The sequence below is a fragment of the Corvus moneduloides genome, chromosome 9 (assembly GCF_009650955.1).
Source record: "Corvus moneduloides isolate bCorMon1 chromosome 9, bCorMon1.pri, whole genome shotgun sequence".
In the NCBI taxonomy this organism is placed as follows: Eukaryota; Metazoa; Chordata; class Aves; order Passeriformes; family Corvidae; genus Corvus; species Corvus moneduloides.
The window spans coordinates 7,807,242-7,832,328 of NC_045484.1; the positions used below are offsets into that span (position 1 = coordinate 7,807,242).

The window sequence follows — 25,087 nt, forward strand, 5'->3', positions numbered from 1 at the left end:
GCACTCCTTAAACCCCCACCCCAGAGCTTTAGAAGAGATTTTAGAGCATCAGTCCCTGAACTACAGCAGAGGGGATTTGCCCACCTAGGGCTGAAGGAGGTAAAGGAGATAAAAGCCTGTAGGAAACAGACCCCATCCCTCCAGAGGGTCTCACTGGGCAAAGCTCCAGGTCCCTCTGAGCAGCAGGAGGTCTGCAGAGATGGAGTCGTGTCCTTGGCATGCCTGGCAGGGCTCTCTGCCTTCCAAGGGCACGCAGCCCTGGCTGCAGCTGGGAGGAGAGCATGGAAGGGTGCTCAGAGTCTGCTGGACAGCATTCACACAAACCACCTGGTCCCACAGACCCAAGTCCCCCTGGGGTTCTGACGCTGACTTTATTACCGAAGATTTATGATAAAAGGATAGCTGCATTCCCAATGGCTCAGCAGTGGGGGTTTCCCAGGAGGTCCCATAGCTCTGCTGTCCTTCCCAGCCCCGAGCCGTGAGAACGGCCAGGCCCTCTCGCCCAGCCCATGCTGCCACTGGGTTCCCTCTGAGAAGGGGGTGCCTGAAAAGCTGGCAAAGCCTCCTGCAAACAGCACCACGCTTCAAAGGAGCTTTTCAAAGCATCCTCTGAGCTGGCTGGCACTGACCTGGCACTCAGTGACATCTTGGTGACATCCTGGTGACATCCCTGCTATCAAATTCATGGCCCTGATGAACGCTCTGGCCCCAAGGGCACTGGCACAGCCCAGCAAAGGTGCAGAGTTTGCAAGGCTGTGTTCCTTCAGAGGCCAGGGGCTGCACCCCAGCTGCTGGCAGATGGGGCCACTGAGCTCTGTGGTGGGATTGGGATTGAGGCACCTCCAAGCTTGTAAGAGAAGCTCGTTATGAATCCTCTGGGAACAAGGCAGAGTGAGAGCAGCCTGGAAGAGCAAAGGACCTCCATCCTCCCTGGCTGCTGCTGTTCCCTTCTCTACTCTGTGAGACACAAGGGAGGCTGGTGGGCACCTCAATGCCAGCAGTGGGAAGGGCAGCCCACCAGACCCCAGGCCTAGTACCTGTGCCTGGGTGCATCTTGGGGCCTCTAATCAGTCCAAGTCATTATCATCTGAATGTCTCATCCTCTGAAATTGCAGGCTGTACTTTTTTTCATTCAGTTTCCACTACAAAGCAGTACAAAGCCAGCCCAAGCTCTCCAGAGAGGCACAGTTTCCAGCAGACTTCCAGCTTTCACTGACTGCCCTGAGGTGCCTGAATGCAGATACTCTCTTGCTGCATAATTCCACAACAGGTCCAAAATCCAGCCAGGAGCCAGAGCCAGAGCCAGGCAGGCACAGCTCTGACACAGCCCAAGAAGGGAAAAGGGGCCAAGGGCTGAGCTTAAATGTAACCCTGTGTTGGGGGCAGGGGGAGTTGGTCAGGGAAATGATGGTTGCTAGTGCACCTGGGTGCGGACAGCCAGGTTGGGAGCAAAGTCCCTATTCCCAGCTCCCAGTGTTAAAAAAGGCACACACTTTTTCATAGTCACCCAGGAGCCAAGGTCTGAAACAAAAGTCACAGTTACCCACCAGCCGATAACCACTGTTGAGGCAGTGGATGTTTTGACATCAGCCACAGCCTTGGAATCAGTAGCAAGACTTCTCATAAGCACTTTTATTTTTCTAAAAGTACTATTTTTCACTGGAAAAATCTCGCTCGAATGAAGCATTTCTACCTGGCTCTTCTAAATACTGAGCTGGAGCCTGGTACACCATTAAAAGAAATGCTGTAGGCTTCCTGAAGCCCCCCCAGACATCAGCTTTGCCCTTGCAATTTGATTAGCTGACCTCACCCCAGAAAATCCACTTTTTTTTCCCCCTGTGTAAGCTTAGAGAGAAGAAAACAAAATCCAGAAGCCGCCGGGGCAGGGGCCAGCTGCAGCAGGCCGGCCGGCATTGGATACGGGGCTGGCGGGGGTCCAGCTCCCGGCGCTATATAGGAACGAGGGAGGGAGCTGGGCTGCAGACGGAGCCTCTGCTGCCTGCTTTAGCCATCACTCACACTCTTCTCACGGCCGAGGAAACTACAGCCTGCCAAGATGTGCAAAGGATTAGCAGCGCTGCCCCACACGTGCCTGGAGAGGTGAGAGTGGCCGGGATGTGCGGGCTGCCAGCGGCTGCATCCCCGCAGGGCTCTGCCGGGGCGCCTGGGGGCACAGGGGCTCTTCCTGCAGCACATCCCGTGATGGGCATCTCTTATGGGGACTGGGATTATCCAGCTCTGAATGGGGAGGGAAGGGAGGCTTGCTGGGGGTGGCTCGGTGGGTGCTTCGAGTGGCTGGGATGCTTGGTGGGATGAGTGCTGATTCAGCCCCAAACTCCCCACTCTGCCCTGGCAATCTGTCTGCTGGGTGAGTTTGGGCTGCTCCAAACCCACCCCTCCACTGTTCTGAGCAGGAGTGCTTTTTCCTCAGTTTTTAATTTCTGCAAAGCATGGGGGAGGAGAGGAAGAAAAAAGCAGGACAGAGGTTTCACCTTTCTGAGGTGAAAACAGCCCTGTCTCCAAAGTGCCTCAAAATCCTCTTTTAATTGCCTGCATGTTGCTCACATATGGAATAGCCAGACCTGGCCCCTCTCATGAGGCTCACCTCTGTGCAGAGCACCAGCTCTGCCCCCCTTGTGGGACCCATCCTCATCTTCAGCCCTATCCACCCTGGTGCTCATCCCAAAACCTGCACCTGATGGTGGCAGAGGCTCTTCTCAACCCCTGGGAGCCCAGGCAGGTTCCAGCCCCTGGCCATTTCCATGCTGATTGGAACTTGCCCTCTCCTCTGCTCCCACAGGCTTTGGAGGGGGTCCAGTGAGAAGCAGAGGTGCAGGGCATCTGGGGTCTCACTGCAGCAGTAGGGCACTGGATGCTTCACCTAAGGAGGAAGCTTAGAAGACTCAAGGGAATCCCTCAATGAGGATTCCCTCATGCCTGCAAATGCCTTAGTACTGGTTTTTGGATGAGAGTGACAGTGGGAAATTCACTGCCCTGAAGGGAGTTCCAGAGAAGTTCCAGCCGAAATTGTGCCATTGGGGGCTGATGCTGCTTGCCCAAAAGGCAAATTCTCATCACAGGCACGAACAGGAGCACAGGCCTGTGACAGTTTCTTTGCTGGAAACTTGTCTTTCAGCCATCCTCATGAATCCATGCTCACCTTGCCACGGGCAGCCAAGAGTGCTCTTCCAGTTGTGGTTGGTCCACATATTTCTGTTCTGTCACCCTTGTTGTCACTCTTCTGACACTTTCTAATACTAAAAAACTTTCTTGAAAGAGATTTTCTCCCACTGCTGCTGTGCTGATGTTTTCATATGCTATGCCCTCAAATCCTCACTCTGTGTCTCACTTACACTTTGAGACACAGAATTAGGACTGCATTTGTCCCATGTGGCTCACCTTGTATTGCTCTACGAGGCTTTCCAGCTGCTTCCCTGCCAGTGTCATGAGACCCTCCTGCAGCTCCTCACAACTTGTCCCCGAGTGCCATACCCAGGGGCTGCAACATCTGCTGCTCAGCTGCTGGCCCCCTTCTCCCACTGCTCGTGACATTGAACAGCACGGTCCCAGCCTGCGTTCCCCCAGCACCATCCCCACGCTGTCACCCATGAACTGACCTTCCTCCTGCAGCTGCCTGGGGTCTGGAGAGCCCATCCAGGGTCCCCTGCACACCCAAGGGGCTAGTACCCCCTGACTCTCCCCACAGCACGTGTTTGCCAGCCTCTTCAGAGAGGGATGATAGGTTGAAAGGAATCTCTTCCTACGGCCAGAGCTGCCTTGACTCCTCTCCAATAGACCATATTTGTCCATGTGTCCACCACGGGTCTGACACAGCTGCCACTGACATGCCCACACAGCATCACACTTGCAGCTTTATGGCTCCTCAAATCCCCTCTGGAGCCTTTTTCCCTGTCAAGGGGCACTTCCTCTGGTACCTCCCTGCCCTTGGGCACAGCATCACCTTTAGCTTTCAGCTATGGCTTTAAACTCCTTTGAGCTTCTATTTTTGTTTTGGTTTTAAAGCTGGAGTCTCTCCTGGCCCTCCCCAGCAGCCCTTCTTGCTCTTGGTATGTTTGACAGAGCCCATATTTTCTATTAATGCTTCTTGGAAGCTATTTCTCAGACTTTTTCTTGGCTTGCTCCCACATGTTCTCACAGTTAACCTTCCACCGTTTACAGTCCTCTTGCTTTTTCTCACTCAACCATAGCTAGGGATTTTTTTAAAAGATGCCTTTTTTGTCTACAGCTGCCTTTTTTTCCCCTGTTGTTTAGCCTTCCCTGAAGCCTTGCTTGAAAGCTTGTAATCCATCTCCTGGAGGACGCCAGGATGGTGTCTTTAAATAGCCCTTCCCTCCCTCAGCCTGCAGGCTTTCAGCCTGCTCCTGTCCTTCCTTGCTTCCTTTTAACAACCGTCCTTATCTCTGCTGTCTCCACAGATTTCATGAAGGTCCCACTGCCAGGGAATTGCTCTGGTGCAGGCGGGGAAGCTCTTGCTGCTTTCCCCACACCTGCAGGGCTCCAGCAGGGTGGGCACCCACTGATGGTCCATTGATAGCACCACAGGATGGGACCACCCGAAGTGTCCCGTTGGGAGCAGCAGGCAGTGGAGCTGCAAGACAGGTCCAGCACAGCTTGAGGGAGGGGCTGGGCTTAAATGAAGCCCCGCTCAGCTGTGTGCAGGGTGTGGGGCTCAGCTGGGGCTGCTCAGGGCCTCAGTGCCCTTGGAGGCTGACAGCTGTTGGCCATAAGTCACTGTCTGAGGATGGGAGTCAGAGAGCAAGATTTTGAACCGGGTCTGAGCACTTGTTGTGTGAAGTCACCGTCAATTGCATCCAGACCTTGTGCATGTCTTGGCCTCATCCACACCAGGGCAAGGGCTCCTTAGGTGCTGCTCAGACAGCAGCAGAGCCCTGGTCCTGTATTCCCACCTCCCTGGGTCATCATGGGCTATGTTTGACTCTCGGTGCCCCTGCTCCCAGCACAGCTTGTGTTATCCCTCTGCCTGCTCGGGAACTGCTGGTATCCACTGTCCTTGCTTCAGAGGTGGACAGCCCCCTTGCTCTTCCCCCCTGCTCCTGCCAGATGAATCCCTATGATCTGACACATGGCCCAGTTGCTTGGAAGAGACTGTCCCTGCTGCACAGCACCTGGCACTGGCTGGGGCTTGACCATGGCAACATCCCCACTCGTCCCTCCTGAGCTCTGAGCCGTGGCAAGGAGTGGGACAAGGTGGCACCCAGCATTTCTGCTCAGTCCCTCCTGAGAAATGCTCCCTGGGCCCATGTGTCCCCTTCTCCACAGGAACCTCTGGCCACAAGCCCAGATGAATGGGAAAGCAGAGCCAAGGGAGAGGCCGTCCTGTCCCCTCAGCTTTCCTGTGGCACCCACTGCATCCACCCACTGCTTTGGTGCTAACAGGGCTGCAGTTCCTGCCCACTTCACCTGCTCCCCATCTCTGCACCTGTGCCAGCCCCACGGGTCAGGGCCATGCCAGGGGGTCCCAGTATAGCAGTGCTGGCCAGCGGGGTGCCAAGGGGCAGCTGAGGCATGCCGGAGAGCCAGCCCCAGGACATCAGGAGCCAGCTCTGGCTCTGAGCGCTTATCTGCATTTCACGTATTTACTTACAGCGAGACGAAGGGCAGGATCCCTGTCCCAGACACCTCAGTGTGGGAGCATGGCAACCTTGTCACCCTTTTCCTGAGGTCCTGGGCTTTCCAAGGTTCAAGTTTTCTCAGAAGTACCAGCAATCGAAACTGTCCCAGTGGCTGCTGATGTTGTCTGTGAACAGTTGGGTTTCTGGGTGTGCGCTGCCCCATGCCCTACACCCATGGTGGGCGGTCTGTGCAGCCCCAGGCTGGGCTGCTCTCTCTGGCTGGTCCTGCTGCCCACATCCATGCAAGGGTAGCTGGTCAGAGGTAGGTTTCTGCAGCAGAAGTGGGGGGCAGCTGGCAGGGAGCAGAGCAGACACCCTGCACCAGGTCTCCAAATGTCAGCCATGGGGACTGGCGGGTGGAAACCAAAACACGGAGAGAGAGTTTTACAAGGAGGGAAAAAAATCAAAGGAATTGAAATGAAATAGCAGACATAGCAAGGGAGTGATATCCCCAGAGAGCTTGTGAAAATAAACAGCAGAGAGGAAAATTGCAGGGAGCCCTGAAGACAGGGAGCTGCAGCCCAGCTTTGCCAGCCATGCCAAAAGCTCAGCCCAGTCGGCCTGTGAGGGGCAGTCTGTCCCCTCTCCCTCATCTCCTGTGCCAGCAAGATGACCTGGAAGCCACCAAGTGTTGCTGTTCCAGGGAAAAGTCCTGTCCTGCAAAGATGGGGTTTGGGGGGGTCTGTTTTCAGCCCTTTATTTCTTCAGCCTCATGCAGCACACCTGAGTGTTCCCTGCAAAAGCTCAGCTTGCTCTTGCTACCACCCTTGAGCTGCAGCAGAGGGGAGCCTCCTCAGCAGTTTTGGATGCTCAGGACCTAATTAATAAATTGTATTGCATGAAAAGGAATGTTTTGGGAGACATCTGGGCCTGATGTCAAGCCTCAGGACCTGCCTTTTCTCTGCATCCTCCAAATGCAGGTCTGGAGTGTGGCCTCGGTGCAATGGGAACTGGCACTCAGCCTTTGACAGTCTTCAGCTCCTGAAACCTTTCTTCCCCCTCTGCCCAGAGAAGGCAGCACCCAGGAGGTGCCTGTTTATGGGACCCTGACCATTGCAGATATAAGGCTTATCTATTACTGATAAGCATGCTATGTATCTATACCTATAAGCCTCTGAGTGCTGTCAGCAGTGTGGGGCTGGTGGGCACAGTGTGGGTTGGGACCGTGAGGCAGGCAACACCCAGCACAGCACCCACACAGCCTCTTCTCCAAAAGCGGCTCCTTCTCCTCCTCACCAGCACTGCTTCGAGCTCATCTCTATAGAGACTGAGTGCTGCACACATGTCCCTAATTCAGCCCCAGAGCAGCCTGACAGCTCTGCTGATACAATTATACTGGCCACAGATGGGGACAGAGCGAGGAGATCAAGATCAAGAGCTGCTGCTAATGCGCAGCGCCTGTTTTGAAACGCCGCAGACAGGCACAGCCTTTACAGCATCAGGGTCCATTTGTTCATCTGGAGTTAATTACAGTGGGTGCAGGGCAGGGACTGTGAGTGTCCCACTGCCTCGTTCCTCTGCCTGACCTGTCTCTGCTCCTCCCCTGCTGCAGGGCCAAGGAGATCAAGACGAAGCTGGGCACACTGCTCCAGAAGCCTGACTCGACCATTGACTTCATCATCCCTTACCCTGAGAAGCCGGAGAAGCCACCCAAGGCCCAGAAGTGAGTACTGCACTGGGCCGGGCTGCAATAGTACCTGTGCCCAGCCAGTGGGGTGGATACAAGCCCTTTTGGGATGCAGAGGAGCTGAAGCCCTGCTGTGGCCTAGCACAGCAGGCTCTACATGGCAGGCAGCTCGTGGCATGCTCCTCATGACCTGCCTGCTAGGTGCAGGCTCAGGAAGTTATGTCAGGGCAGCATGAGACATGTCAGGCAATACAGCTCTATGGAAACTAGATTTCCCATGGAAACTCAATTTTCTTTTGATGAGATTTCGTGTTATTCGATAAAGGTTTTCCCAGAGGCATATGGCACTTGGACTTCTCTGAGTCACCTGCCTTAGCCCAGAGGTGCCAGCCTTCGCAGCCATCTGGCTTTGGGGTGGCAGCGTGTCCCTGAGCTGGGTGCACAACCTCATGGCACAATGCCTGGCTCTGGGCAGCTCTGTGATGATGGCATCTCCTCACCTTATGGCCTTTGGCTTGACCACTGCTCTCCAGCACTGGGCTGGTGTATAATATTGGCTTATCAACATTATTTAAAGCATATGAAACATTAATTATTTTGCCTGCTAATCCAGGGTGCGGGGGTGATATGCAGGGGGACATTTGCCAGCACAGTGCCTGCCAGCCACAGCGCTGCCTGGCGAGAGCTGCCTGTGCCAAGCAGGGCTGGCAGAGCCCGATGGATTGTGTGGTCCTCACTCCATTGCTGCCATGCCCCAGATGCCTCTGTGACAGAGACACATTTGTCTCCATCAGCCATCCCTGCAGAAAGCCGGAGAACATCTGCACTCCCTGCTGTCTGGAGGAGTTGTTTTCTCCTACGCTGCATTGCTGCGCAGCCCTGGCATCACTCACCTGTCAGCATCTCACTCGCAGTTAATATCATCCCTGGGACATTCAGATAATGGGAAAGTGAATTTGGTGGTTTCCAGGAAATCTGGATTGTGTTAGGTTGCTGCAGTGATGCTCCTCCTCACTGGGGTGAGAAGTCACCTGACAGGAACATGGAGGCAGGGAGAGCTTTGATCCTTGAAGTGCAAATGCAATTCGAGGTCCAGAAAGTGAAGGATAAGAACCCCCTGTCGTGGTCCCTACTGTTGGGTGCTGGTGGTTTGGTAACAAGTGAGGGCTGGCCTCCACCCTGAGCAGGCCTGGCATTCCTGCCGCTCTCCCTGCTGGAGCCACCTGGGCAGTGCCTGCACTTCCCCCAGACCCGCTGCTGAAGCTCCTGGGCCGCCAGGACCTGGACAGGCTGTCCTGCCTATGCTCCTTCCCCAGCCCCAGGGATGCTCTGCTCACCCAGGGGGTTACAGCCCCCATGTGTGGCCCCTGCAGCAGCAGAACAAGAGAGGGCAGCACGGCCTGCCGGGAGTGGAGATGGTCCACAGCCAGCCCAGCGCTCAGTGCCGAGCAGGGGGCCTTCCCTTGTCCTCCAGCCAACACTGGCAGGGATGCAGGGAAGGACCTGTGAGCCCAGGGCAGCATGGTCAAACTCCTCGGGGCTTAAATAAAACAACAAAAAAACCACAAACAAACCCACCCCCCCCCCCAAACTCTTTAGTCTTACTGCAAACATTACACTGAAAAAAATATATTAAAAAAAAAAAAAGTGGAGAACCGTGCAGATGGAAAACACTGGAGGATTCCAGTGGGAAGGGTGCCGAGGCCGGTGACCCCGCCCGCCACAGGGCGTGGGAACGGGGCGGGCGGGCTGTGGGAGTGAGTGGAGGGCGCTGACCCCAGCCCCAGCAGCACGGGGCCGGAATGACCAAGCCCCTGTGGCCCCCGCCAGCGGGGAGCATCTTTCCCCACCCCAGCAGGAAAACACAGGGATACTTCCCAGCCGCCTGCAGAGCCCCTGTGCTGCCCTCCCGTGTATGGGCGCTGGGGTGAGGAGGGGACCTGTGGCTGCAGAGGGGACTCGCTGTGCAGGCCAGCCGCATCTCTGCTCTAGCACGGGAGATTCGCCCTCCCCACCCCATCCTCACCCTCCCTGGAGCTTGGCTGTCCCCAGGAGAAGGGCATCTGTGCTGTGATGCAGCAGCATCCCCATTCCATCCCCAGACCATTGCCTCCGCTCTGAAAGTCTCTGCAACATGTTACTCCATTTCTCCCCGGTTTTAAAGGGATTATTTAGAAACCTGGAGCCCAGACTAGGGCTATGGGGTAATCATGGACTACCTGAGCTTTCTTTACTCTCCTCAGGCCATCTCCGGAGGAGGCTCTGCAGTGGCGCGATTCCTTGGAGAAACTCCTGCAGAACCCCTGTAAGTTCACGTTGCCCTGTGGTTGGTCACCTCCCCTCTTTCCATGTCCCCTGGGGTGCTCAGTGAGGGCTTGGCCCCCCTTGCACCACCAGCGCTCAGTGAGGGCTCACCCCTCCTTGCCCCCCAGATGGGCTCGCCAGCTTCCGCAGCTTCCTGCGCTCCGAGTTCAGTGAGGAGAACGCTGAGTTCTGGGCAGCCTGCGAGGACTACAAGAAAACCAAGTCCCCTGTGAAGATGGCAGAGAAGGCCAAAAAGATCTATGAGGAGTTCATCCAGACTGAGGCACCCAAGGAGGTCAGTGGCCATGGGGCAAGAGATGGTACTGGGAGGTATGAGGCTGCTGCCCTGCCAGCCTCCATCCCAAAGGAGAGTGGTGGCTGCAGGGCACTTCGTGCCATGGTTGAGGGACTCGGAGCCTTGTCAAGGGGCAGCCCCATCCCCACGTGCTGCACTCTCATCCTTCACAGCTGTGGAGCCCCTGTTTGCACGCTCAGCCTCTGCTGGGCTGTCTCTAGCCACTGAGACCCCCAACACCTCCCTGTCCCCCCCACCCCCACAGAGGCGTGACATTAATCATAAGGGATGACAAGGTACAGTAATCCTCCTACCCAAGTTAGCTTTGCAGCAGGACAGAGCTCATCCTGACAGCTTTGCCACCAATAATTCTTCCAGAGAAATGAACCTGCTTCAGTCCCTCCCCTCACCCTTTGTGTGACTGTTGGTGGGACACAGCAGGCAAGGGCAGATGCCATCACTCAGCCCTCCAAAGGCAGGCTCCCACCCCTCTTACACTCCCATCACAGGTGAACATCGACCACTTCACCAAGGCTGTGACCATGAAGAACCTGGTGGAGCCGTCACCAACCAGCTTTGACATGGCCCAGAAGAGGATCTTTGCCCTGATGGAAAAAGACTCCCTGCCCAGATTTGTGCGGTCGGAGTTTTATCATGAGTTAATCAAGTAGCAATGCAGCAGGGCTGTGCGAGGTGTCCCCACTGCCCCTTCTCCTGCAGCCGCTTTGCTTTCTCAGTACCACCCTAGAAGAGCACCCAGGGGTGTTGCTAAACACCTCCCCCCATGCTTTGGACTGTCAAACATCCTGGTGTTTCCTCTCTCACCATCACTTTCCTCTCCCACAAAAGACCAATTTGCAGAAACTCCCTGGAGCTGGGACCCAGAAGGGTGAGGGAGCAGCCCCAGCTCTGCAGTGACCAGGAGCTACTTGGCCAGCTGGTGCATCCCTGGTGCTGCAGAGCTTGGCACTAGCTGGAGGCTCTGAGGTGCCAGCTCTGCCTTCTTAGGACTCCTTAGAACATGACAATTTTTCTCCCAGTGTTGCCCATACTGCTTGTTTGGCCCAGGCTCGCTCCCTCCTCCCAACTTCCCAGGCGCTGCTGACACTGCCCAGGTACCCTGCAGGTGCTCCCCTCCCTGGCCAAGGGGCAGGTGAGGCACGTCCTCTGCCTGATTGGCATCACCTTGTCTTCAGAAAGCAGCCAGTCAGCAGGCACAGGGACAGCTGTCCAGGGACGGGGGCACGGCAGGGACAGCAGTGACACCGTACAGCAAGGATGGCACTGTGACAAGGATGGCAGGGACCGCTGTACGGCAGAACCAGGTGCCGCAGGGTGCGCCTGGCTGGCACCAGGGGTGAGCAGAGCGAGCCTGTGGCACTGCTTCCCCAGCGGCTCCACCTGGAGCCAGCCTGTTTGCTTCACTCTAAACACAAAAAAAGAGGATAAAACGAGACCTGCTGGTCCAAAACACTGGGACTGTTTAGCAACCCAGAACTGCTGCTCGCTCCAACCTTTGTGTGATGCCCTGAGCTCCCAGTGCACATCCCACGCCCCATCCCAGTGCTGGTCGCAGCCCTCGCAGCGTGCTGGGATGGCAGCTCCAGGGGCTGCCGCAGGGCTCTCCTGCTCCAGTCGCTTCTCTCTTCAATAGGCACGCCAAAGCAATACTTCTACACAAACCCAACAGAGGGGCGTCGAGCACAGGAGGGATCAAAGTCATGCTGGGGGGAAAGAAAGCTGAAATTCCAGCTGTTCACATCCAATTTGAAAAAAACAAACCCAAAAAACCAAACGCAAACTCAAACCCGTTATTGGAAACATGAAAAATAACTCCCTGGCTTCTAGAACAGAGTGCAGACTCTGCTGAGTTTGTGTAGCCTGCATCTCTCTCTCCTGTCTCCTACTATCTGCCCAGGACATGTGTTTCCACAGGCTGTCTCTAAAAGGACCAGCTGTTTTCTAATAATTCAAAGACAGCCCTCTGCTAGCAGAATAAATCACACCTGAGGATGGGGCAAGGGCGTACATGAAAAGCAGCCGGGGTCTCATTCCAGCCTTGAGGGAAATGTGACAAACCCCTGCTCCACGGGGCCTGGATGGTTCATCCCCCTGTTGGTTTCCTGGTGCATCATCCACAGGGTCATGGCTTGCAACCTGACAGGTGCCAGCAAAATATCCATGGCCATGCTGCCCACAGGCATCCCAGACCAGCCCCCTTCCCCAGGCTGCTCAGCCTCTCTGCAAGTCATGGGGCTCCATGCAAAATGCAGTAACATAAACAAAGGATTTGCCAGCCTCTTCAAGACTTTCAAAATCTGATCAAAACCCCACCAGCCCCAAATATTTACATGTTGTCACTATGGCAATGAAGAAAATACATCCCGAGCTTCAGGAAATGGGCTGTGTTTTCCATGCAGGAGCAGGGAGGCAGGGGAAGGATGGAGGCAGTCACAAACGTGACTCTTTTTTTAAGCTCTGGAGCAAAAGGCCTGGGAAAGTCGGTGCTGGAGCAGCAGGGGTGATGCTCACAGGCATTCCCCTGGGGTGTATGCAGAGGGTGGCTTTGGTGGCCCTAAAGAGCCCAAGGGAGCCCATGAGCAGCAGGAGGGTCCCATCAAAAGGGCACAGGACCCCCCAGCAGTGCCCACCATTCAGGTGGGCAACAAGGGGGAGGTAGAAGCAGGGCTGGGTGTGGGATGGGGGGCTTGGCCAGCCCCTCTGCTGCAGGGTGCTCCCCCCACCTCTGCCTGTACATGCTCCCTGCACCCTCCCAACATCTCCATAAACTGGTGTCAATACAAGTAGGTTCAGCATGTTCAAGCTCCCCATTTACAGCGTGACTCAGAAATGCAAAACTGAACAGGCTTCCCTGCAGAAAGACCTGGATCTTTCATTTCTGCTTAATCCTTTGGCAGCTATTTCCAGATTCCCTCACATGTTTCACAGTTAAATGCTGCCACCACCACCGCCATAAGGTCGGGATGTTGCTGGAGGCTGTCTTGCTACGCACCATCAAACCCTGAGACGTCACTGCTGCAGCAGCGACACGTGGGGCAGGGAGAAGGTGTCTAGGTATGTATGTGTGGAAAAGAAAGGTGCAGGCTGGGCTCAGGAGAGATGAAACAGCTCTGTTGGAAATCCCTCCCTGGCTCAATTTCTGCTAAAATGCTGGAAGTCTACTTTGGGGGCTGCCAGTGATCTACTGGGTGGCCATAAAATGTGGCCACTGAAGCATTTTGGAGCTCTTGGGAAGTTGTGTTTGTGTAGAAGGGTCATTTGGCAGGCTTGCCTGGAAAGGTGGTAACACCTGTACCAACCCCATGGCCCAGCTTTCCACAGGCCCAGAGGTATTTACTCCTGGGCTGATGCCAACCATCATATTCTGGTAGGAAATATTTCATGTATTTTATCACTCTAGCTCTCGTGAAATTTGGCATATATAGCACTATATATACACAACATGTACATCTGTATTCCTGGAGTCATATATACACATACACATGTATACATACTGGTAACGTGGGCATCTGGATCCTCTGAGAGGCAGAGAGCCAAAACCCAGAGTTTCTGGATGTGGCACTTGGGGTCCATCAGAGAGATGAGGGTGCATGGGTTTAGCGTGGTCCCAGACCCTGTTAGGGGAAACCTTGGCCATCCACCTTAGCAAACACAGAAGTGCATCTTTCAAAACATCCTCTGGAATCACCCTGTGCCTGTGGCTGCTGTGTGCCATCCTGGCACCTGGGCTGCTGCAGGAGGCAGGTCTCGTGCTCCCCGAGGGACCCCAATCTCTGCCGTGGGGCAAGGCAACCCCACGCTGCAGCCAGGGGCACGGGGCACTAGGCACTGCCTCCACGCCACCCTGGCGCCCACTCCCTGCCATAGGCACATGTGGAAAAGGGCTCCCTGCAGCTGAACACCTCAGATGAACACCGGGGGATGGTTTGCTGTGTGTTTTATGGTGCCTTCAGCGACCCGCAGCCTCGCACCTCATCAGTCACAGGGTGAACCACCCAGCTCTTGCCCTGGGGGCTTGAGGCTGGGCTCTGCCAATGCTGCCCAGTTCCAGCCTTGGGGACTGCCAAAGCCCAGTGGCTGAGGGTGTCCCAGAGCTCGTCCAGGCTCCCCTCAGGCCTTGGTCACTCCATGGAGGGTGCTGCACGCTGTGGCCAAGGGCTGGAGCAAGGTCAGGAGGGCGCATCAGCCCCTCACACCCGTGAGCTGCAGGTTTTCAGTCTGAAGTTCTCCATGGGATTTCCACCAGAGATCTTCATGTGGGGAAGATGTGAGGTGCTGGTGTGCACCGAGGAGTTGTGTTAACCCATATTCATGTACCACTCAGTAATCTACACATAAACATGTATTTCTGCTACTGTTTCAATGGACTGGTCATTTTGCCTCTTCGCACTGAAGGTGCAGCGTTTTCATACCCACTACAGAACACTCCCAAAACTTGTGCCCAAAAGCCCTGGCAAGACCAAAAGCCTCTGAGAACTTCTGCTGCAATGATGCAAACTGGAAAGGGAAACACCCCAGGGAGCTGATCCAGAGGACACACCCCAAAAGTGTAGCACAGGCACCCCCAGTCCCACTGCTGCCTCAGGCTGTGGCTCCCAGGGCCAGCTCATGCTCCAGCAGCAGTAGCTGTGGTACCACAGGGGCTGAGCAAGGGCCGTCCCTGCTCTCTACACTCACAGGGCTCAGCCCAGGGACAGGCTCAGCTTTGAGATAAAATATGTTCTGCTCTGGAGCTCGGTGTTGGAAAGAATCTGCAGCAAGGAGGGGCTCCTTGATGTCCCCCACTCCAAAGCTGTCAAGGGGGTACTCACACTCACCCCAGATCCTTGGCAAGGATGGGTGATGCCCATGCTGAGCTGATGGTCTGGCAAGGCATAGACCCACAAAAGCCCCACAGCCCCCAGGCTCACAGTGTTGAAGGTGTCTGAAGGATGTAATTGGTGTTGTTTCAGCAGCTGTTTCACCTTTCTGTGACTTAAAAAACAATCTCTGAGTGAAGCCACTTGTAACATAACTTTTTAGAGCAACCTTGTCCAATGAGTTGGATCTCCATGCATTTCCTTTGGTTTGCATAATGGCATTTTAGAAGGGACTAACACAAACATTTTTATTTAGAATGCATTCATCATTATTTAAATATTGATACAGTTTTTCAATAGTAATCAAGAGTTCCCAGTACCAGGGGAAAATAAAACATAGCCACATGCTTGGCTATGTTCAGCACTTTAGCAAGCCTCTCCATCTCTTAGCTGAACATGCATGGTGATAGGTATTAGTACATTGAATAAATACAAAATAAAGCACATGTTAAAAAAGAAGTTTCTCTATGGGCCTGGAGAGCCACAGCCTCCTCCTGCCATGCCAAAACCCCGGTGTGAGAGCTGTTGTCTGGACTGGGATGCAGAGCGCAGAATACACAGTTGCCAGAGCAGCAATATCTAATGAGGGAGAGACCAAGGGCTGGGAGACAGTGAGATACCTGGTGCTGCAGCCCAGGGCAGCAAGTCCTGCAGCCACCTCCTGTGCTTCCAGCTGCAGGTCAGTACTGAAGCCCACAGCAAGGGCCGTGTCTAACCACAGCAATTAAAAAGTAAGCTGCCTTCTGGCAAAGCCCTGGAGCAGTAATGAGACAGACACATTCCTCCTACCATCTTCAGGAAAAGTGAGCCATGCTACTACTGAAATACATAAATAACACCACAAAGACTCCAACATTTTCAAGTATTCCCAAGCAGGGCCTCTCCTCCCCAGATGTTGTGGTCCTATTCCCTCATAAACTGCGCCTTACAAGCCAGGACAGGCAAACCTGAATCCAAATGGCACTCCCAGAGTTAGGAATATACACCTGTCAGTCTGGGAGAGAAGGAACAGGTTTCTGTTCTGCTCCGCTGGCGTACTTAACCTGGGAGCATGAAGGTCACAATTAATAATATAGGAAATAATGAGCCTCCCCCAAAGTGACAGCTCTGCACAGCCCTAGGAAAGATCTTTGGCCAGCATAAACGTGGTGCTACAGAGGGAGCAGTGGCCAGAGGGAACAGCTTCCCTGTGATGACTGAGGGAGGCTGAGCTTCCCTGCAATTGTGGCTGTGATGATTGAGGGAGGCTGTTCGAAAAGTTTTGGTCTCCCTTCAAGAAAGAGTAGGAGCTCTTTCTGTGCCTGATACTGCAATGCAGCACAGCCTGAGCTCTGAGCAAACATTCCTGACAGCCTAGACATTTGGGAGCTGTGAACAGCTAAGGACCAGAGCCAGTCCTTCTCACCTAAGCTTTTGCAGATTAGAAAGGGGAGATCACAGTCCCCAGCACTTCCCTCAGCTTCCTCTTTGCCCTGCACCTCGCTGGGTATCTCATGGTGACCTCGCCAGTCTGGTCCCTCCATGGGCAGAGCCAGGGCTGAGCTCGAGCTCCCCAGCACCATCCTGGGCTCGCAGGGCTCGGCAGAGCCCCAGCACGCCTGCAGTGACTGCCCCCAGCTCTCCTGTCAGACACAGACCCCAGCGCTCCTACACCGACCGAGTCAGAGGAGGGTTTGCTACACAAACTGAGCCTGGATTGGGTTACGAATGCTGGCTGTTGCATGACATGGGATACAACTGGGACATTAGACAGCTATTGGAGACAGCTCTGTTGCTTCATGCCAATGAATGCTTTTGCTGCCGTATATTCTTGTGAGAGCCCACCCCGCCCCCGCCTTGCTGCAGGTTCAGGCGCACTGAGAGATGATGTTGGAGTTGCAGTCTAAGGTGTGAATGTGGTTTCTTTTGCAGTTTTCAGGCCCACAGCCAGCACCAGGTGGGCTGACCAAGTCCAGGTAGTAAGGGGACTTGAGGAACCGGCGGTAAGAATCCTTTTCCATGAGGGTGAATATTTTTCTCTGAGCCTCATCAAAGCAGGACAGTGTAGGCTCCAGCATATTGTGGCTTGTCTTCTCTCGTGTGCACGAATCCAAGTTCACCTGTAGGCCAAAGGGACAGTGTAAGTAGAACCTGTCCCAGAAGTGGCGTAGGAAAGGGAAAATCCAAGTGTGCCTCTACCATATGTGCTTGGTGAGCAGTTGTCTGAAATGGCTGTTGGACACCCTGTAGCCTCATCAGAACCTGTGCAGCTGGATACCAGTGATCCCTGCTACCAGAACTGCCAGGGGAGACTGACACACATCCCTCTGGGATGCAGCCAGCCAGGAAACTCAAACTGCATGGGAGCAGCTGGAACATTGGGAATCGTAGGCCTCTTGGGCTTCTCCCATTTGAGTGTGTACATGGCATAGCCATGTGCTTGTAGCTAAATACACTTTCTTTCTATCCAAGTTTAATACAAAATCAATTAAAAAACCACCCTGTCCTTGCTAACTAGCAGAGAAGCAGAAGCCTTCATCTCTTGGGAAACTACTGATCTCTGCTTGCCTGTGCTGCTGGTGCAGAATTCAGGGTGGTGCCTTTGCCCAAGGAATGTGCTGTGCACGTACCTCTTTTGTGGCCTGCACTGAGATGAACTCATCATAGATCTTCCTGGCCTTGGGGCTGAGCTTGGCTGGTGACTTGGTCTTCTTGTACTCCTCACAACTAACCCAGAACTCGATGTTTTCCTCACTGTACTCAGATTTGAGAAAAGCACGGAAAGCAGCCAGTCCTCCTATGGATTGTTTAGGGGAAAACCAGGTCAGGTATGAATGTTGGTCCCTGGACAGTCATCCCCGAATCCCGGCAAGCAGTGATTGTGGGTTCTCCTTCCCAGAGCTGAATAAAGAGCTTCCCTGGGGCTGGCAGTGGGGACAGCTCATGCATGCTGAGGGAGGCTGGAATTCAGACAGGCCTCACGGGGGTGTCACACGTGGGACCCCAGCTGCCTGTTCCCCCACTGTGACCTTCAGTGTCCCTGCCAGGGGAACACAAGCAACTCGTGTGTTCCCAGGAGGCCTCAAGGAGACAGCCAGCACGCTCCACAGAGTCTCAGACCATGGGAACAATGTGAAGGAAACCTCAAGGACATCAGTGTAGCCCACAACTGATGGGAAGACAAAGTCTCCCATGGGCTCAGCTGCAAACAATATCTCCACTTTTTGGTTCTTGTTTAACCCACATTAACTGTGTGTCCCGGTCTTGCACTCCCCTTGCACAAGGGCTAAACCAGTTGCCTTCACAAAAGAGACAGCTCAGCACTAGGGCAAAACCACACTCATGATGCATTGGGATTGATCCTTGCCTTGGATCTGAGCAAGAGGCCCCTTCCCCACCCCTCCCAGAGGGTGAAAAAGCTCCTGTGTGTCCCTGAGAGACACAAGATAATGTCCCATGTCCCCTCTCAGCACTTCTTGCAGCACACATGCTCTACAGGCAGCGTAAGAGCCCTCTTCACTTACTGTCATGATGGATCAAATTTTCCAAAGAGTCTGCCCATTTTCTGACTTCCTCCTGGCTAAGCCTAAAAGGAGACAATGGAAACATGGGGATGAGTTAAAGAGAAAACAGAAGGGACAAATTTGGTTTGTTTCCCAGCACCACTAGAAAAATCTTTTTCCCTGATTGTTGTAAGAGCATACACAAGAGGCTGAGAATGAAATATCAGCTTGTTTTACAGATACCCACAGGGATCCCAGATCTAATATACAGAAATTTTGGTTTGCAATACTCATCACCAGCCACGGGTGAGAAAGGAATTTTCCTGGAAAAATTGCTGTGGAATTTATATTTATTTGTGCTTGGCTGCATCTCTTGCTGGAGCACAGACCTGGAATCACTCTTAGAGGTCATATCAGTGAACTCCAAAGGGCTGATTCCTTTAACCTGTCAGGGGAACAGTAGCTATGTGGAAGAGAAAAGAATGTGGGAACTAAAAACAAATGGGGAGCACATCCTGCATTCATTTCCCCACCATACTAGAACGTCCTAGGATTCATCTTTTCCAGGAGCAAACCTTGGCTTTTGGGGTCCTCTTTGGAGAGAACACCATCTCCTTGCACCTCGGGGAGAGCAGTGACGCCCTGACAGGCTGCTGGCTGTTTTCTGTGCCAACATCTCTGTGCAGCTGTGTGGACCATTGCAAAAATCCAGCTCCAAGAGGCAGTGATGCTGATTCTGCAATGTGTCCAGTTGCACTGGGTCTGGGATGGAGTCATTCCCCTGCGCAGGAGACTTCCCTCCCCTGTGCACATTCCTATTTAATCACAGAAGTGGTGGCAGGAAGGGACTTCTAGCTCAGCATTCTTTGTGGAAATTGAAGCCCACAGGTGTTGACAGTCAGCTGACAGGACTATCAACACCTGAAGGCTATTGCCACACTAGATTTAAGCACAGGTGTCCAGGAGGAGCTGGGAGGCAGTAGTGGTGGTATTAGTAGAGTCCAGTTTGGTGAAGGAGTAAACATGCTGCAGCCAGTCTGGTATTAACTACATGACTGCATCTGCTCTTACCTCTGGCTTGAAGATATCTTCTCCTTCTTGCCCTGGGAAGAGCTGTAGTCACAGGAATCTGACTTCTGCAGCAAGAAGCCCAGGCGGTGCTTCATGTCTTTGGCACTGGAAGAAAAAAATCAAGAAGGAGATGAAGACAATGCATTGCACTGCCTCTGCAGCCTCCTCAGTGCACAGGCTCCTCCAGCATTACTCAGTGACACAAATGCAGGTCACTGAGAGTGACTCCAGTGCTGATTTTTCACTCATTGCATAATGCACATTTTTGTTTCTAAACAAATACAACAATGTCAAAGAAGTAATTTTTCATGTTCAACAGCTTCTTGTGAAGAAGGTCATCAGCCTGGAAGCAGGTAGCAAAGGGGGAGAAGCTGCTGCTTTCCTACTGTTTACGGTTAAAACATTGTGATAGAAAATCATCACTGTGCTGTGTGTCACCTCTCCTTGAGCTGAGTTGCCCAGCTGCCAATGTGTGGTTCTTATACCCTTACTAATACTTTCCCGCAGCCCTTGCCATTTCCCCACCTTGTCACCCAGCTCCAGGAACAGCAGGGCCGTGCCAGGCCACCCCACCAAGCCCATGACACAGAGGAAAGGGCAGAAGTCAATGGTTTGGAGCAAGACTGTGGGGTGAGATCAGGGGATGAGCCAAGATCTTCACCGCATCCAGCCCACTCTGACTGCAAGCTACTCCCTTGCTTCACAGCAAGTTCCTCTGAAGATTCATCTTTAATTTTGTTCCACCTTCTAGTGTGCTCAGGACAATCACTTCCTCACAGCAGCTTCTAGATATGCAGCTGATATTGGCCTTGGTGCCTCTCTGGGATCCCTTCCAGTTTAAGAATGAGGGGTGGGTAAATCATTCCTGTTTGCTCAGGGGCGCCAGCCCTGGCCTGCCCCAAGGTGCAATGACAGAGTAAAGCAGGAAATTCTCCTCCTTCTCCTCAGATCTGAGCCTGGAAAAGAGCAAGAGGCTATGCCACGGGCTGAGCTCTGGTAGCTGCTCAGCCTTCCAGCACTGCTCTCTGCTCCAGCCATAGCACCCTGTCAGGAGTTCTGGCCATACCTTATCTCACTGCTTGCCTCAGAAATGCTTCCTTAACAGCTCCAGCACTCGGGGAGAGCAAAGGGAACTCACAGCTGCCTTAGAGCAGGGTGCCTGTGGCCAACACCAACATCCAGGCTCTGCCCAGGCACACATGGGGACTCTGGGCTGCCTGGCACTCTCATGCTCCTTGCCAGGAGAAGAGACTGCTCAATTCTGCAGGAGGGTGGCAGCAGGAGGAAACAAGACACTGCTGCTTGCAGTGAGTCCCACAGATTTCTGGAAGAGAGGGATTTTGTTAGGAATCCTGGACAGAGGCAGTTAAAAAACGTGAATTATTTTTCCTTGCATTTTTTCAGATGTTCTTTTTTCTTTTTAATCCCCATCAAATGTTCCTGCAAATGGGAAGTGTCAACACTTTTCTGTTGCATTTTCAGCACTTGTTTTCAAATCTAACCATGAGCAGGAAGTTTTATCCTCCAGATGGGAGCCAGCTGAGTCTCTGTTTGTATTTTCCCAACCCCTTGCACAGCTGCTGGGAAGCAGCCTCAGGAGTGCTGCTGGAGGCATGAGTGGCCAGAAAGGCAGCGCTGCACCATCAGAGACCTGCACAAGTTTGGATGGGCTGGATGAGAAGGGAGCATTACGCCTCCCTCCTGGGGGTCTCCAGGACCCAGAGCACCTGAAAGGAGCAACACCCCTCAAGGAGGGCTTGTGCAGGCATAGAGACCCCTCATGCTGGGCTATGGGGCAGGCCATGCTGCTGAGGGCACATTTGGGGCTGTGCAGGTGCTGCTCTGCTGATCCCATACACCGGGGTGCAGTCAGATCCTGCACTCATGGCAGGGCTACAGCTCGGCCCATCCTGACTGGCACCACACAATAGGGGTGTGATGAGCCTCACACCAGCCTCACAGTGCTGTGCACTGGAGTACAGCCTGACCCGGCCCCTCACCATCACCCAGGGAACTCAGGCTGACCCCTGGTGCCGCATCCCTGCCTGCTGGCAGACGGGTCTCCGGTCCTTCCAGGCTGGGTTTCTGCACTTGAAATGCATTTCGGGGGACAATCCTTAATTTTTATGCTCTCTGCCTTGCTTCCCCCTCAAAATAATAAAAAAAAATTCAGCAGAGAGAGGAGTCAAAGGAGAAAAGGGGTGCAAAGATTGCAGCAGAAGCAGCTGACAGGAATATCAAAATAACGCTATGCTAAAAGCTGCTGGTTTTGACAATGGGAAGGAAGACAGCTTAGAGTTCCCACACCTCAGGACGAAATCTTTCTGCAATTCTGCTTCTAGCTAAAAAAAGCCCCAAAGCCTCTAAGCAATCATTTGTATCTAATCTTACAAAATAATCAGAGCCAAATCTGTCCTCCTGCCTCGGACACAAAGCGCAATGCATCAGCGTGTCTCCGGGCTAATAAGACCATTACCAGATGCTCAGAAATAAACAGTACCTTTTTAAGCAAGTGGCTGGCAGCGCAGCGAGTCCCTTGCACATCTTGCTCCCGAGGTCGGATCAGTATTCCAGGAAAAACAACAACGCAGGAGGCGGCAGAGGCTGCGTACGGGTCTGCGCCGACTGCAGAATTCAGTCTGGTCTGTGAGCCAGCTGCGCTGCCTTGGCTCTGTTTTATAGCCTAGCCCAGACAGCCCAGCAGCACTGGGTGACCCAGTCAGGAGTCAGCACAGCAGCAGCACCCGTCCCCTTTTTGCCCACCCAAGAGGAAGAGGGTGACGTATAAACCCAGACAAAAGGGTGAGAGAGATTGAAAACCTTACCCGAAATGAAGCTCTGTGTCTGGCTGCAGAGGTGGATTCTTTTAAAAGGGCTGAAAAAGCTTCGGGGACTTCCTCTGTTGCAGGAGGTTGGAATGGTGCAGATGAAAAGCAGGTTTTCGGGGGGGGACGCAGATAGTAAAAAAGGTCAGAGAATCAATTCTGAGAAGTGAGCTGAGCTTTGTTGGTTCCTCTGTTAATTTCCTTTCCTCTTCTATTTAAAGTAACCTGGATCAAGAAAGGGACAAGAATTTTAAACAGAAAAGGTTACCGTAATCCCAACAAATGCAGAAAATAGAGCTCTTAAGGAAAGAAGAACGTAAATTCAGCAGGGAACTACCCAGGCAGATGAGACTTTCCTGTTTTATTCTAGAGTCATGTGAATATATATTTTTGGTGAGGCTGTAACAAAAGCTCAGCGGGGTGAAATCACTTTTGGAATATAAAATATGCATGTCTTGGAACAGACATGATTTGAGGATAGCTCACGTACATGCGTGGAAAAAAGGAATTTAGGGGGTTGGCAACTCATCTGCCTTAGATATAGGTATCACTGCAACACCTTCTCCATTTGCATTTGCAAAATCAAAAGCCAGACCTTGGGACTCTGGTATCCCCAAGGAAAGATTCTTAATTAAAATAAAAGGCTTAACTGTGCCTTCCCAGAAAAGTCTTTGAAGCAGTTCTGAGGGTACTTTGTGCTAAAGAATGAACCCATGAGACACCTGTGGGGGTGCCTGCACTGCCCTGGCTCTGCCGTAGTCCCAAGGAGAACAGAATGACTTCAGCTACGCCCCTTGTCCTCAGCCCTTGGATGGTGCAAAAGGCAATTGCCCCTCTGGAGAGAGAGAATTGGCTGATATTTATCAAGTTGCAGCTCAGCACAGCCTGTACAATCATTATCAAAGGGGGAAGGCTTTGGGCAAACGGACGTGCATATGGGCTGCCGCGTTTCAAGTCCTGCTCCCGCTGTGAAATAAAGGAGCTACTGATTAGCAGCAGGCTGCCCGCCCATACTACCCACTGCTGCAGCCCCTCTCCCAGAAACCTTTCAGTACTTTGTCCACAATCTGCACAAGTTGCAGGATGAGCTTTTCCCTCCTGTGTCTCTAGAGCCTACAGCCAGCAGCACAGAGAGTCCAAATCCCAGATGAGCTTACCTGCCTTGGCATACTACATCCTCCCAGATCATTAATTGTGCTGAAGAGCAATGCTCTAATTAACTGTAAAATACTTTTGTAGGAGTGTGACTGTCCTGCTGCCAAATCTGAGGCAATGTGCCTGCAAGTCCTGCCCTGTTTGACTAAAAATCAGCTCCAGCTCAGGGCAGTGTAAAACTAACTGAGTGAATGCCCTCATCCTTTTAGTGTCAGTGAGTTGACAGCTTTTGGGTGGATCCGTAGGAAGCAACTGAGCACTGCCAGAGTTGGTACCAAAGATCTCTGGTGTCTTCTGTTTGGGGAGAAGTCAAAGGGCAGAACATAGCCAACAGGAAAAAACGTAACTAATTATTTACTAAATATCTAATTAATTTAATTTGAATATCAAATGTGTGCAATTTTACTGCTGGTTATGTGTCAAATGCAGCATTTTCATTCAAGCAATTCAAGAGCTCAGCTGGCTGACACAATCAAGCAGTCAAGCCCCTCTCTCTGGCAAGGTCAGAGCTCTGGCTCAGGCAGGTCCCAAAGGCTGCTTGCTAGGGCAAGGAACTTCTGTGCAGAACACAAAAATTCTGCAGTTTGTCTGGAAATTGTTGTATAGCCAGATTTAGGAATGTCCCACTTCTCTGTGGATTGCAAGCACGTTTGCTGCGTGTCTCTAATGACACTCAGACTCTTGTGCTGTCAACATCAGGTCACCTTCTGCATTCCCCAATTTCCATGTGAGCAGGCTGTAATCAGGAATTTCTGACACTGCCATCACAACAGCCAGCCTAAAGAGCTTTTGCAATTAAGACCATCCTCCCTGGACTGGGCATGCAGACTCCTAGAAGTGCTGCAGTTGAAATTTCCCTTTTTGCAGTTCATTAGCACTGACTGGTTCAGCCTGGCCCCCATGAGAGGAGTTTGGGCTTGTGCACTGCTTCTCCTCTAAGCTGTGTTTCCCAGCTGTTGCAGTTTAATATCCTTTCAGCTACTCCAGCTGGTCTCCAGTTTAAAGTACCCCCTTCCATCTCTCACCATCTTAGGCAGGCCTCTTCTCCCAGGGTACAGACTGTGCTGTGCTCAAGACCAAAATCTCTTCCTCCTCCCTGCCAGTCAGTGAAGCAGCAGCTCATGCCACGTTTTACGCCTGGCACGTCATCCCTGGCTTGCTTCACCTGCTCATAGAGAAATCAGCGGTGAGGATGGGCTGGGATGCAGGGCTGGGGGTGGGGCTGGGCCATCCCTCAGCCATGCAGTGCTTTGGAGGTACCCAGGGGCTCACAGGAGCCAGCAGGATCATAAACGTCTGTGGTACCCACCGTGGCATCCCTCGCCCCCCCCCGAGCAGCTGGAGACAAGGCTCTGAATGGGAGCTTTCCCTCCCACCACTGCCACGGAACAACGTCACACACGTGTGCTCACCCCGTACACGAGTGCGTGTGGGATGTGTTCCCTGGCTCCGACGCAGCTGAGAGGCAGCCCGTGGGAGGAGGTAGGGCACACGAGGACCTCTGCTGCTTCCGTGGTCATTGCCCAGAACTGAGCTACCACAGGCTGTTGCCCTCCCACCCCAGCCCCTTCCCTTCCCACCCCAGAGCAGCGTGCCGTGGGATGGGAGCACGTGAGGAACGTGTTGCTGCTTTGTGTCACTGGAAACCGGGAGGGCATGACACGGGAGCTGTAAGGATGGGCTGCTGGGCCAGGGCCTCTCCTGTCACGGCTGCCTTCCCCAGCCTGCCTTGCAGGGGCTGTGACCCACTCTTGTTCCTCTTCACTTGCATCTCACAGAGCCAGCCAGGCACCT

General features: G+C 53.2%; 2 protein-coding genes across 6 annotated transcripts; one reads left to right on the forward strand and one right to left on the reverse strand.

The window, feature by feature from the left end:
• The first annotated feature begins 1,955 nt into the window (after positions 1-1,955).
• Positions 1,956-14,264, forward strand: RGS5 (regulator of G protein signaling 5). Its single transcript, XM_032118647.1, has 5 exons — positions 1,956-2,100; positions 7,207-7,317; positions 9,525-9,586; positions 9,714-9,880; positions 10,390-14,264. The coding sequence occupies exons 1-5, from the start codon at positions 2,057-2,059 to the stop codon at positions 10,549-10,551; spliced, it is 546 nt and encodes a 181-aa protein (XP_031974538.1). The 5' UTR covers positions 1,956-2,056; the 3' UTR covers positions 10,552-14,264.
• Positions 14,265-14,978: 714 nt separating this feature from the next.
• Positions 14,979-22,970, reverse strand: RGS4 (regulator of G protein signaling 4). 5 transcript variants are annotated; one of them, XM_032118644.1, is made up of 6 exons: positions 22,861-22,970; positions 22,139-22,363; positions 19,314-19,418; positions 18,264-18,325; positions 17,370-17,536; positions 14,979-16,859 (listed from the first exon to the last, which is right to left on the reverse strand). In XM_032118644.1, exons 3-6 carry the CDS (start codon positions 19,406-19,408, stop codon positions 16,608-16,610), a joined length of 576 nt encoding a protein of 191 aa, XP_031974535.1. In that variant the 5' UTR covers positions 19,409-19,418; positions 22,139-22,363; positions 22,861-22,970; the 3' UTR covers positions 14,979-16,607. The 5 variants fall into 5 exon arrangements, with proteins under 5 accessions (XP_031974535.1, XP_031974534.1, XP_031974533.1 ...); XM_032118643.1 differs by lacking the exon at positions 22,861-22,970 and adding an exon at positions 22,476-22,546; XM_032118642.1 differs by lacking the exon at positions 22,861-22,970 and having other exon boundaries at positions 22,139-22,491.
• Between the last annotated feature and the right edge of the window lie 2,117 nt (positions 22,971-25,087).

Coding starts and splice junctions, on each gene's coding strand:
- RGS4 (XM_032118641.1), bottom strand. CDS start 21,857: ATGTGCAAGGGACTCGCTGCGCTGCCAGCCACTTGCTTAAAAAG. Junction 18,326..19,313: donor AAGATATCTTCAAGCCAGAG/GTAAGAGCAGAT, acceptor GTCTCCTTTTAG/GCTTAGCCAGGAGGAAGTCA. Junction 16,860..17,369: donor CAGTGCAGGCCACAAAAGAG/GTACGTGCACAG, acceptor TTTGGCCTACAG/GTGAACTTGGATTCGTGCAC.
- RGS5 (XM_032118647.1), top strand. CDS start 2,057: ATGTGCAAAGGATTAGCAGCGCTGCCCCACACGTGCCTGGAGAG. Junction 9,587..9,713: donor GAAACTCCTGCAGAACCCCT/GTAAGTTCACGT, acceptor CTTGCCCCCCAG/ATGGGCTCGCCAGCTTCCGC. Junction 9,881..10,389: donor AGACTGAGGCACCCAAGGAG/GTCAGTGGCCAT, acceptor CTCCCATCACAG/GTGAACATCGACCACTTCAC.